At 47.0% G+C, this 13239-nt stretch overlaps 1 protein-coding gene across 1 annotated transcript in view; it reads right to left on the reverse strand.

Annotated features, from left to right (window-relative positions):
* Positions 1-13239, reverse strand: part of LIFR (LIF receptor subunit alpha) — a 62020-nt gene that overhangs the window by 18208 nt on the left and 30573 nt on the right. Inside the window, exons 8-13 of the mRNA XM_007517629.3 lie at positions 13056-13185; positions 10550-10719; positions 8233-8375; positions 4728-4890; positions 3643-3713; positions 1756-1969 (exon numbers count right to left, since the gene is read on the reverse strand). Of these exons, the coding sequence (XP_007517691.3) occupies positions 1756-1969; positions 3643-3713; positions 4728-4890; positions 8233-8375; positions 10550-10719; positions 13056-13185 (891 nt within the window). The remainder of the gene's footprint in view (positions 1-1755; positions 1970-3642; positions 3714-4727; positions 4891-8232; positions 8376-10549; positions 10720-13055; positions 13186-13239) is intronic.

The following is a 13239-nucleotide window of genomic DNA, read 5'->3' on the forward strand; positions in this document are numbered from 1 at the left end:
CTCTGCTTCCCTGCCCACTCCTGCTACCTTTCTCTGATAAACTGGGCTGTCGGAAAAGTCCTGAGGTATTGTTTTTTATTTTATTTTTTTTATTATTTATTCTCCCTTTTGTTGCCCTTGTTGTTTTATTGTTGTAGTTATTATTGTTGTTGATGATGTCGTTGTTGTTGGATAGGACAGAGAGAAATGGAGAGAGGAGAGGAAGACAGAGAGGGGGAGAGAAAGACAGACACCTACAGACCTGCTTCACTACCTGTGAAGTGACTCCCCTGCAGGTGGGGAGCCGGGGGCTCGAACTGGGATCCTTAAGCTGGTCCAATAAACTAATACACCTCATTTTAAGAAGGCAAGACACAGCCTCCATGAAGGGTAGAATAACCATGCAGAGAACCCCAGCAGAATCCCTCTCCTCTCAGCACAGCTGGTCAGAAAAAGGTTGAGGAGGGCAGCAAAGGCGAAGGTATCTGAGGTCAGGGCAAACCTAAAAGCTGGAGTTAGGGCTGGGAGACAGCTCAGCATGCAGGGCACAGGCCTTAGCGTAAAGAGGACCGGGTTTGAAGCCTGGTAGCACATGCCGGGGACAAAGTGCCAGGTGCTATTGTGTCTTTCTTCTCTCTCTTCCTATCTGAAAATCTTTAAAAATAATGGAAGAGTTGACCTGTGATCGGTAGAATGATGCATTTGCAAGGCTCTGATGCAGCAAAGAAAAAAAAGAGTGCTAACAAAATTCATGGCTCAAGAGGGCCAGGCGGTGGTACCCCGGTTAAGCGCACATATCGCCAAACACAAGGGCCTGGGTTTGAGCTCCTGTCCCCACCTGTGGGGGGGGGCTTCACAAGTGGACAAGTGATTAAGTGGTGAAGCAGGGCTGCAGGTGTCTATCTTCCCTCTCCTTCTCTATCTCCCCTCCTTCGCAATTTCTCTCTGTCCCGTCCAAAAAAAAAAATCATGGTCCAAAAGTTGACAAGGTAGCTAGGAAGAAATGGACTCATTACTGGAAACGCATGGCATTGATAAGAAGGCACTAAGTCATTAAGTCATTCTGAAATCACATCACAGTTATTTTTCTTTGGCTTACATCAAAGGTCTACTTTATATTATTAGCAGAACTGATCAGTCAAGAATCTCTGTCAGCGAGGGGCGTCTTATCCACACAACTCCCATTTAACAGGAGGGTTTTTTTCTCTCCCTGGTGGTTTATGAACTGCTCCAGCAGACAGGACACCGTCGCCCACGGTGCTGGTGAGAGGTGCAGAAAGGCCTTTGAATAAACGGCCAGAACGTCGTGTCCCGAGAGCAACACCTACCTCTGCCTCGGAGGGAGTCCCGGGGCCCAGAATATTTCCTCCCTCAGTGCAGGTGCTTCCACCAGCACGAACAGGCGGCTGTCATCTCTCCAGGAGTGTGGGGACACCAGGCTGCTTGTTGATTTGCCAGCAGCACAGCAGGGAACACACACAGAGGAGAACCAGCCTATGAAGCAGTGAACACTCCTCAAGTCTTTCACTTGAGTTTCACTTAATTACTGTTGGGTAGAGACGGAGAGAAACTGAAAGGAGTGGGGGAGACGGAGAGGGAGAGGGGGAGAGAGACAGCTGCAGCCCTGCCTCACCACTCCTGAAGCTTTCCCCTTGCAGGTGGGAACCGGGGGCTCGAACCTGGGACCTTGTGCGCAGTGATGGGAGTTCGAGCAGGAGCGCCAGCGCCTGGCCCTGAATTTCTTGCTGCTGTACCCACTTGGCCTCAAGGACTCACCGTTTGGGATCTGCATCCCGGCTATCCTGGAAGGCGGCGAGGAGCCGGCAGAGTTTCTTGCCGCCACGTCGATGACACAGTCTTTGTGACTGGGCCAGATTTCTGCCCTGTGCTGAGGAGGGGGGATCTCGGGAAGGGTCCGCGTTTCCTCCTCCGAGGAGTAAGAGACGTCGTAGGCCAGGATTGCCCCGTTGGCGTCACTAACGGACAGCGGCTGTGGAGAGCAGAGGCGGAGGGGTGGGGAAGTCTGCAGAAACTCGCTTCGGGACCCAACCGGCCCATCAGGTCCCTCTCCACCGCCCGCCGCACTGCTCCTGGTGACAGGAGGGATCAGAGAAGAGAAAACACGGGCGGGGGGCCGGGCGGCCGCAAACCCTTTCAGTGCACATGGTAGGAAACGCAAACGCGTGCAGGGATGCGGGTTCAAGCCCCCGGCTGCCCACCTGCGGGGGGAGCTTCACAGGCGGTGGAGCAGGGCTGCAGGTGCCCCTGTCGCTTTCCTTCGCTGTCTCCCGCCCCTCTCAATTTCTGTCTGTCTGTCCACTCAAATGGGGGAGGTGGCAGGGAAAGGCTGCCGGCATTCACGGGGCCAGCACCGAGCCCCATCGATAAGCCTGGAGGTTAAAACTAAAAGCTCTCAGCGGCCCACGTCTTAAAAACCACACGCGCCCACGACAGCCTCCTCTCCCAACCAGATGCTCTCCTCCAAGGCTCAGGGCCACGCAGCAGCCTCCTCACTTCAGTCAGCCGCAGATGGGTCACTTCAGGCTGATTTCAATCCTCGGCTGAATGCTCATCTCGTCTGAAGGACATGGCAGACACTCTCTACACTGAAGCGGTCCGTGAAATGCGGCAGACAGGTGTGAGCGGCCCGGGGTTAAGCTTCAGAGCAAGTGGGGGCACAGCTGTCACACACAGGTCACGTGACAACTGCAAAGCAGCGAGGCTGCTGGGAACCTGCAGAGCTCCTGCTCAGCTCAGAGCTGCACTGAGGTCGGATCCTGCTAAAAATAACAGGAGGCTCTACTTTCTGTCTGTCTGTCTTTCTCTCTTCCCTTTTGTTGCCCTTGTTTTTTTATTGTTGTAGTTATTGTTGTTGCTATTATCATTGTTGTTGGACAGGACAGAGAGAAATGGAGAGAGGGAGGGGAAGACAGAGAGGGGGAGAGAAAGACAGACACCTGCAGACCTGCTTCACCGCCTGGGAAGTGACTCCCCTGCAGGTGGGGAGCCGGGGACTCAAACCGGGATCTTTATGCCGGTCCTTGCGCTTTGCACCACGTGTGCTTAACCTGCTGCGCTACCGCCGGACTCCCCCAGGCTCTACTTTCTGTAGTGGAAGTATGCTTGACTTGCGATAGCAAAAGCGCAGTGTTTAAGAAAACCTGGCTGTCACCGTCCTTATAAACAACAGGACACAGGGAACAAGTGCTTCTGCTCTGTAAAAATACAGCAACAGAAAGGTTGGCTCCGGCAGAGGAGGACAGCAAGGCGCACTGTGGTTCACATCTTACTCCAGAAGTTCACAGGGCTTCATAGCTGGCATCTCCTCATGACATGACATTTTTCTGCTCACTGAGTATGGGTGTGACAGGAACACCTGGGAATCTGGCCTGTTCCCTCTGGCTAGACCTCTGACTCAAGTGAGAGCAGACTTCATCATGAGTCCCTCAGATTTAATAGAAGCAGGGTGCAGGGTACCCACATCGGGGATGGCCGAGCCTTACAGGGCAGGCAGCTGTGAAGGCCAAGCAAGTGGGAGGTGAGGGTCCTGCACCAGTCTGGAGACCGCTGGGCATCTTGCAAAACCAGACTATTGAATGTGAAGTAAGAGCTGGGGATGATGGAGTTACCAAAACATTCAAGAGAAGAAAAGGACACAGTTACCTTCCAATAGACGATTATTTTCTTCCCATCAGAACTCCACTCTCTCCAAGTGTCTGGTCCTTTGGAAGGAACTGGGGAAGAGATGTGGAAGTTAGTGTTGGAAGACGTCAGACATCCATAGACGATATCATTCACTGAGATGGCAGCGGTGCTGGGAGTGTTTTCTATGTTATTTGGGCTTTTTAATAAAAATGTGAATTGGATCAGTGGCCACCACTCAGGAAGGGAACTGACCCAGGAGTTGAGCCCTTGGCCTGAGGAGGGGAACTTCAAGGCAAACGTGAGGTTGGAGCTTGATTCCCAGCACCAAAGGTGCTGGAATGATGTTCTGGTTCCCTCACAGATACTGAAGAAGAGCCTGAGCTTTTAAGTCCTACAGACACGCAGCCCCTGTGGGAGAACAGTGAGGCCCCAAGCCCCCAAGGGAGGGTCCCTCGGGCACTGCTCTCCACAAACCCTCCCCCTGCTGCAGAAAGTTGCCCAGAGCAAGCTCTCCAGCAAGGCATGGTCGCCTGCCTCAAGCTTCCTGCTTCTTTCTGCCTGCCTTCTTTCCCCCACCTACAGCTCTTTCTAACAAAGAAACAGAACCAAGCCAAGCGAAACAAAACCTGGGCCCTTCTCTCTGTCCTATCCAATAAAATGAAAAAATTGGGGGGGGGGGGTGCAGCTGGGCAGTAGCACAGCGGGTTAAATACACATAGTACCAAACACAAGGACAGGCATAAGGATCCTGGTTCGAGGCTCTGGCACTCCACCTGCAGGGGAGTCACTTTGCAGGCGGTGAAGCAGGTCTGCAGGTGTCTATCTCTCTCCCTCTCTGTCTTCTCCTCCTCTCTCAATTTCTCTCTGTCCTATTGTATAAAAAGAAAAAAAAAATGAAAAGAATGGCTTTAGCCCTGCAGGTGGGGACCAGGACTTTGAATCCTGGTCCTTGTGTGTGTGTGTGTGTGTGTGTGTGTGTGTGTGTGTGTGTGTGTGCTTAGCCAGGAGTGCCACCGCCTGCTCCCCACTGCTTTTAGTTTTACAAGTGCAAGCTGCCAAGGCCCACACTAATAGTCGGGTGCTAAGGCACTCAGCTCACTCACCGGCTTCTATGGTCACGTGCCGTTTCTCGCTGCTCCAGGCACTCCATTTCCAGAAAGTCTGAGCGGAACATCGAACCCGGAGTGTGTAGGCCGTATACGGATTGAGTTTGTTCACAATCATGAGGTAATTTGAATTTTCTACTCCTTTGACTGTGAGGTTTCGCTTTAGAAAATAAATTGTAGGGGTCAACTAGGAATACCAAAGGAGACCACTTGGGACTGAAACAAGACAGGACTAGAACGACTTCAGGAACCCACCAAATCACTGGTGAGTGCAAACACGTGTGGCTCGTGGACAGAGAGGAGCCTAGGGAGAGATTGAGTGGCTGGTAACAGTCCAGCAGTTTGCCAGTTGAGACACCACCTCCAGTCTGTTTCACCAACAAGGGGACGGCTGAAGGGAGGAGAGGACTCCCCTGAGACTCACCAAATGCAACTGTGAGTCTCCATTGCTACTGCCCTCAGAATCTGGAGCAGTGGAGGGGAGGCCCTGTGCTGACACCAGGGGACAGAGAACTAACCAGGAAACTCAGGAGAAGATCTATACTTCTGTGGCATAGCGGTGGGGCAGTGAGAGTCTCCTTGCATAAGCACTGGACTATCTCTGCCCCACCCTGCTTTATCTCTTGGTCAGGAGTCAGTGATTAAGCTAAGAAGCCTACTGATAGTTTAAATGCCCTCAGGCTCCCATAGCCTACAGGGAAGAAAAAAACCAAAAGAGGCTTTTAAACCACTGTGCTCCAACTCAGGGATTGAAATAATATCGAAACAGCTGTCAATTTCCACAACTGTGAACCCTTTAATTATCTTACTTAGACACAAGTCAATCCAGGCAAGAGTGATCAGTAATTTGAAAAGTACTGCGAGAGGGACCTCATAACATACTATATAAAGTGGTTAAACCAGCAAGAAGAAATATTGGAGAAATGAACCAGGACAAGAGGCCAGCTAAAATCCCCCCAAAGGTTGAAGCACAAAATAATGAGCTCAACATGCAAACACTAGTTAAGAAATAATCACAGGAGTGAGTAAAGAGTTTCAGAGAAATGTCATCAGAAATGCAGAAAAAACAAATGAGACTCTGGAAGAAAAGACTAATTATCTCAAGGTTATAAGACAGCTGAAAGCTGAAATAGTGGAGCTAAGAACACAACTAGTTGAACAAGTATCAGAACAGAGTAAAAATAGATGAACTCCAGAAAACAGTAGAGGGGAGACAGAATAGAATCAATGAGGTGGAAGACAGAATTAGTAAGATCGAGGATGAATTAGACAACTAAAAAAGAAGTAAGAGATCTCAAAAAGAGATTAAGAGATACTGAAAACAACAACAGAGACCTATGGGATAACTTCAAAAGAAATAATATCTGTATTATTGGCTAACCAGAGGAAGAAAGAGAGGGAGGGAAAGAGAGCATTCTTCAGGACATAATAGCTGAGAACTTCCCCAGTCTAGACAACATAAAAGACATAAAGGTTCAAGAATCCCAGAGGGTCCCAAACAGAATTAACCCATAAAGACACCAAGACACATCATATTTAGAATGGAAAGGAATAAAGATAAAGACAGGATCCTGAAGGCTCCAAGAGATAAACAAAGGGTCACCTACAGAGGAAAACCCATAAGATTAGCTGCAGACTTCTCCACACAAACACTACAGGATAGAAGAGAATGGCAAGATATCTATCAAGTCCTCAAAGAGAAAGGCTTTCAACCGAGGCTACTGTATCCTTATAGACTGTCATTCAGACTAGAGAGAGGCATCAAAACCTTCGCAGACAAACAACAGTTGAAGGAATCAACCATCACCAAGCCTGCCCTGAAAGAAGTTCTGAAAGATCTCCTATAAACAGTCAGACCACCATAAATAGGACATATATCAGAACACTTTATAAACCTACAAAATGCCGTTAAAACATTTTCAATCTTTGATATCAATAAATGTCAATGGCCTGAATTCACCTATTAAAAGACACAGAGTAGGAAGATGGATCAGAAAACACAACCCAACAATATGTTGTCTACAGGAAACTCACCTAACTCAACAAGACAAACACAGACTCAAAGTGAAACGATGGAAAACTATCATACAGGCCAATGGCCCACAGAAAAGGGCAGGAACAGCTGTTCTCATATCTGACACGATAGACTTTAAAATAAATAAAATTTAAAAAGATAGGGATGGACATCACTTAATGCTCAGAGGATCAGTCAATCAAGAGGACTTAACAATTATTAATATCTATGCACCCAATGAGAAGCCAACTAAATACATCAAACATTTACTGAAAGAGCTACAGCAATATATTAACAGCAACACAGCCAGAAATTGAGAGGGAAGGAGGTGGTAGAGACGGAGAGAGATAGACACCTGCAGCCCTGCTTCACCACTTGCAAAATTTTCCTCCTGCAGGTGGGAACTGGGGGCTTGAACCCAGGACCTTGCACACTGTAACATGTGTCCTTAACCAGGTGCGCCACCACCCACACCCTGGATCTTTCTTATAAAAAATTGAGAATTGAGAATCTCTAGATGTGATAAACACATGAAATTAAAGTTAAAAAAAAGACAAAAAAAAACTCTAAACAAGTGAAGCCTCTATGCTCCCACTTACTTGTTACAAAGGAACGTTGTGGCTTATGCTGTGCATTTAACTGATTTTCCAGAAGTCAATAGTAACTTTCCAAATGAATATTCAAATACATCATTCATTCTGGACTGTCTGGAAATTGTCAGATGGTACGGTATAAAAGCTAACCTAAATATCTAAGATGCATCACAGGGTCATGTTCTGACTTATAATGACCAATTATAACTTGTTCCTATTCCTGCACTTAGTAGATTTTTTTTTAAAAATGCATCACATTATCTTGCTGGGGCTGACCAGTCCATTAACTGATGCTAGAGGTCACAGAAGAGCAGTCACTTGCTCATGATGAACTGAGCACCAGCTACCTGCCAGGTGCTGTATTAGATCTGAAAGCGTTCCAAGTAGAAGGATTCAAAGCTGCAGTACTGTGCTTTCCAGTGTTAAATCTAACTGTGTTAATATAGTGATAATATAATGGTCTTAGGTCTCAGTAGATTTCTTTATTTTTTTATTGATTTAATAATGATCCATTGGATAAGAGGGGTACAATTCCACACTTTTTTCCTATTAATTTTATCTATTTATTATTGGATTGAGACACAGAGAAATCCAGAGGGGGAGAAGAGATAGAGAGGGAGAGAGACAGAGAGACCCCTGCAGCCCTGCTTCGCCACTCGTGAAGCTTTCCCCCTCAGGTGGGGACCAGGGGCTTGAACCTGGGTCCTTGTGCCCTGTAGCATGTACATTCAACCAGGTGCGCCGCCATCTGGCCCCTGGTCTCAGCACATTTCTATAGTAAATCACCTGGTGACTGCATGCATGAAGTTACTTCGTTCTTTTTGAAAACAATGTGTGTGTGTGTGTTTAAATCCACAATAACCTGAAAGGCAGTTTACAGAAGACTCTTACTCACCAATTCTTGTTCAGAATTATGTTTAATTTCAGTTTGACATATGAGCTTAATCTTGGCAAAGTTTCCAGGTAAATGCCAGGAAAGCAGGACGGCTGTTGAATTGATATCCTTCACTTTGACTGAAGCAGGAGTGTGAGGATGGACTGTAAATATAATTCAAGTGAAACATTATTTTCTAAAGAGACAAAGGAGAATCAACGAAAATGAAAAATGGGGCCGACACCATCTGTGCTGACCAACTGCATTCTTCCCAGAGTTTGTGGGGTACAGAACACCCCCTTCTGCTGCGAAGGCACGTCAACCAAGAGTAAGGCTCCTTGCTCCTGTGCGACTTTGTAACAGGCAGAGAGAACAGTCCAGTTCACATGGGGAGCCGCAGCGGTCACAGCTGCAGAAGGACACCTGCTAAATTCTACACCTGGGAAGTTTCACGAGCAGTGAAGCAGGGCTGCAGGCATCTCTCTCTCTCTCTCTCTCTTTAATTTATTTCCCTTTTGTTGCCCTTTTTTTATTATTGTTGCAGTTATTATTGTTGTTATTGATGTCATTGTTGGATAGGACAGGGAGAAATGGAGAGAGAAGAGGAAGACAGAGAGGGGGAGAGAAAGACAGACACCTGCAGACCTGCTTCACCGCCTGTGAAGCGACTCCCCTGCAGGTGGGGAGCCGGGGACTCGAACGGGGATCCTTACGCAGGTCCTTGCGCTTCATGCCAGGTGCACTACCGCCAGACTCCCTCTCTGTCTCTATCTCTCCCTCCCCTTTCAAATTCTGTCTCTATTCAATAATAAATAAATTAAATTAAATTTAAAAAATCTGTAGTACAGATTGAAGTGCCAGAGGAACTATAAGTTTGGAAAGTTGAAAGTCTTCTAGTCATGAGTCTTGAAGGAAAATTGAGACCAAAGCTGACTCATGAGCGGAGGAGAAGGATAGCACTTTAGGCCGGAGTCCTGGCGAGCACAGACAGCACGGGAGAGTCGTGTGAGAAAGCTCGAAAGGCAGCGTGGGGACGGACGCCACGCAGGACTCCAGTAAGAGGTCGCCGTCTAGATCTTGGGCAGAATGGGGAGTAACCAGTACTGGTCAGGAGAAATTCCTGATCAGAGTGATAGGAGTCTGCAGGCCAGCCAGCAGGCTCACCTGCTGAGCACACCCCAGACTACCTGACTGCTTTCTTCCCGGACTGAGGTTCAAGGGCAAGGCTTCCACCCCACTGCTCTGTGTGCGGCACAGCCTGGCGTAAAGTCAACGAGGCAGAGTGACCATCGCCATGAATGCCAACGACAATAATAATGATAAGTTGAGTCCTATTTTATTTTTTTGAAGCTATGTACTTATAGAATGGGTAAAAATTCAGGACTCGATGGCAGTGAGAAAGCGTAGTATTTTCACGGATACAGAAAACAACGTGTGGGGGAACTTGAGGACATTATACTTAGCAGAAGACACCAGCCTCAGAGGTCAGACAGGAGAAAAGATCCAGTCTTTATAACATCCTCACTCTGACTAAACACGGAGGTCTAGGACAGATTTTAGTCTGTGGACAGAGGTGTGGATGTGTGTGAGGGGACAGGGGTCTGCAAAGAGGAAGCAAGAGGAGGTTCTTCTGTGGTGATCAGACAGTTCTGAATCTTGGTCAAACGGGTGAGATCCGACTGCAGAGAGCTGGAGGCACCCACCCGCAGGAGAGGCACCTAAGCTAAGGGCAGCCTGCGTTCCAGCTGTCTGTTCACAGGTCAGCCCTTGGGTCTGGATATTACACTTCAGTCAGGCCAAACGGTATCATTTTGGGAAGCCAGGAGAAGGACTCACAGTGCTCTAATTAGATATTTAGAATTAAAGTCTGATGATGAGAATTAATAAATATTAGATAAAGCCATTGGTGGTTTCTGTGTAAGCGGCCAATTTGAACTTTTCCTTTGAAGTCATAAAAACAGTGGAATTTGAAAATACGTATTTAAATTAAATTTACAAAATGAATACTAAGAGGCTATAAAAGACAGTCAGAAAACTTAATCTCTGTAAGTATTTTCATTAACCTCAGGATATTGTGCCCTTTGTAAGGTTTTTTTCTAATTTTTTAAATCATCTATTTATTTGATAAACAGCCAGAAACTGAGAAGAAGGGGATGATAGAGAGGAGAGAGACAGAGAGATACCTTCAGCTCTGCTTCACCACTTGCAAAGATTTTGCTCTGCAGGTGGGGACCAGGGGCTTGAACTCAGATCCACAAGGATGACTGTAACCAGTGCACTGACACCCAGCCCCCGTGAAGCTGATTTTTAAGAGTGGGGAAAGCAGAAGCTTGCTTACCTTTCTCAGTTACATTGACTAGAACTGCTGATTCTGAGCGACCCAAAGGATTGTGAGCATTCAGAGTGAAATTATACGTCTCTTGATTTGGGAGCATTTGAAAGAACAGCTGATAGCTTTCATTGCTGGAAACGTCACCACGTTTGACTCTAACATGCCTTCCTGAAAAACTGGAGGGAAAATGCACTAAGAAATACTGAGGCATATTAGGGAGCTGCTCTCTTCCCTGGTCCAGCTTTTTGGTCCCTTTTCCAGCCATGACATCACCTCCCTGGACAATAACTTGGATCCACCTGCATATCAGATGTCAGGCTCAGTGAAAAAAATAAAACTAGTATAGCCATAGGCCCTGTGGACTATAACTAAAATATGCCTATAAGCTATCTACAAAACGGAGGACCCCCAACTCTTCATCTGCACTATTCCAGCCTTTAGGTTCATGACTGGTCAGCAATTTGTTAGGCTTTGTATGTTAACTCTCTTTTCAGCCACCAGGTTCCAGATGTCAGCATGATGCCAACCAGACTTCCCTGGACAGAGGACCCCACCAACGTGTCCTGGAGCTCCGCTTCCCCAGAGCCCTGCCCCACTAGGGAAAGAGAGAGACAGGCTGGGAGTATGGATCCACCTGTCAACGCCCATGTTCAGCGGGGAAGCCATTACAGAAGCCAGACCTTCCACCTTCTGCATCCCACAGTGACCCTGGGTCCATGCTCCCAGAGGGATAAAGAATAGGAAAGCTGTCAGGGGAGGGGATGGGATACGGAGTTCTGGTGGTGGGAATTGTGTGGAGTTATACCCCTCTTATCCTATGGTTTTTTTCAGTGTTTCCTTTTTATAAATAATATATATATGTATATATATATATATATATATATAGTTTCAAAGTGGTTAGAGATTGCAGAGAAAAAAAAAGGTTGACTTTCTAATAGTCAAACTTCCTTAAATAAGTTCATTTCTAATTATAGACTACTACACACTCTGGCAAGAAAATGTACACGGTCCCGGAGACAGAAGAGAAGAATTAGTCATAGGTACACTGCCCAAAAATAGTCTCAGCTAATATTCAGGTTTTTTTTTTTTTGCTTAGACTTTTATTTAAAAAAAAGAAGAGTCAAACCAGGGGCCAGGTGGTGGTGCACTTGACTGAGCACCCATGTTACAGTCACAAGAACCCATGTTAGAGCCTCCAGTCCCCACCTGCAGGGGGAAAGCTTCACAAATGGTGAAGCAGGGCTGCAGGTGTCTCTCTTCCTCTCTATCTCCCCTTCCACTAAATTTCTGGCTCTCTCTATCCAATAAAAATAATAATGACATCACCTCCCCAGACAATAACTTGAGTCTACCTGCATATCAGATGTCAGGCTCAGGAAAAAACTAGTAAAGTCATGGGCCCTTCAGAATACACCTAAAATAGACCTACTAGCTATTTCCAAAATGGAGACCCCAAATCTTTTTTTAAAAATTATTTTTATTTATAAAAAGGAAACACTGAGAGAACCATAGGATAAAAGGGGTACAACTTCGCACAATTCCCACCACCAGAACTCTGTATCCCATCCCCTCCCCTGATAGCTGTCCTATTCTCTATCCCTCTGGGAGCATGGACCCAGGGTCACTGTGGGATGCAGAAGGTGGAAGGTCTGGCTTCTGTAATTGCTTTCCCGCTGAACATGGGTGTTGACAGGTGGATTCATACTCCCAGCCTGTCTCTCTCTTTCCCTAGTGGGGCAGGGCTCTGGGGAAGCAGAGCTCTAGGACATATTGCTGGGGTTGTCTGTCCAGGGAAGTCTGGTTGGCATCCTGGTAGCATCTGGAACCTGGTGGCTCAAAAGAGAGTTAACATACAAAGCCAAACAAGTTGTTGACCAATCATGGATGTAAGGATCCCAAATCTTCATCTGCACTATTCCAGCCTTTAGGTTCATGATCAGTCAACAATTTGTTTGGCTTTGTATGTTAACTCTTTTTCAGCCACCAGATTCCAGATGCTAGCATGATGCCAACCAGACTTCCCTGGACAGACAACCCCACCATGTGTCCTGGAGCTCCACTTCCCCAGAGCCCTGCCCCACTAGGGAAAGAGAGAGGCAGGCTGGGAGTATGGATCCACCTGCCAATGCCCATGTTCAGCGGAGAAGCAATTACAGAAGCCAGACCTTCCACCTTCTGCATCCCACAGTGACCCTGGGTCCATGCTCCCAGAGGGATAGAGAATAGGAAAGCTGTCAGGGGAGGGGATGGGATACAGAGTTCTGGTGGTGGGAACTGTGTGGAGCTGTACCCCTCTCATCCTATGGTTTTGTCAGTGTTTCCATTTTATAAATAAATATTAAAAAACAAATGAGAAGAAGTCAGGCCATCCAGTCTGAAGATATTTAGACTGCGCCATACACTTCATGACACACATCTGGCTTCCTATCTTATTCATGGTCTAGATGACAGACGGCATTTCTCTAGGACACCTAACATCCTGTCATCCGCGCCACGGCTTGATGGCCTTTACCTTTCAAATAGAGTGTAAGTTGTACTGCGTGGGCCCACCAGGGCGGTCGGTCTTCCGGGGCTCCAAGTACATATGATCTCTTTTAAATCATATGTTTCACAGAGTAGGTCTTGGGGACTGTCAGGCGGATCTGAAAGGAGACAGGGAAGAAAACTCATGCGGTTACTATTATTATCTACATGTT

Source organism: Erinaceus europaeus, chromosome 5, assembly GCF_950295315.1.
Source record: "Erinaceus europaeus chromosome 5, mEriEur2.1, whole genome shotgun sequence".
NCBI lineage: Eukaryota > Metazoa > Chordata > Mammalia > Eulipotyphla > Erinaceidae > Erinaceus > Erinaceus europaeus.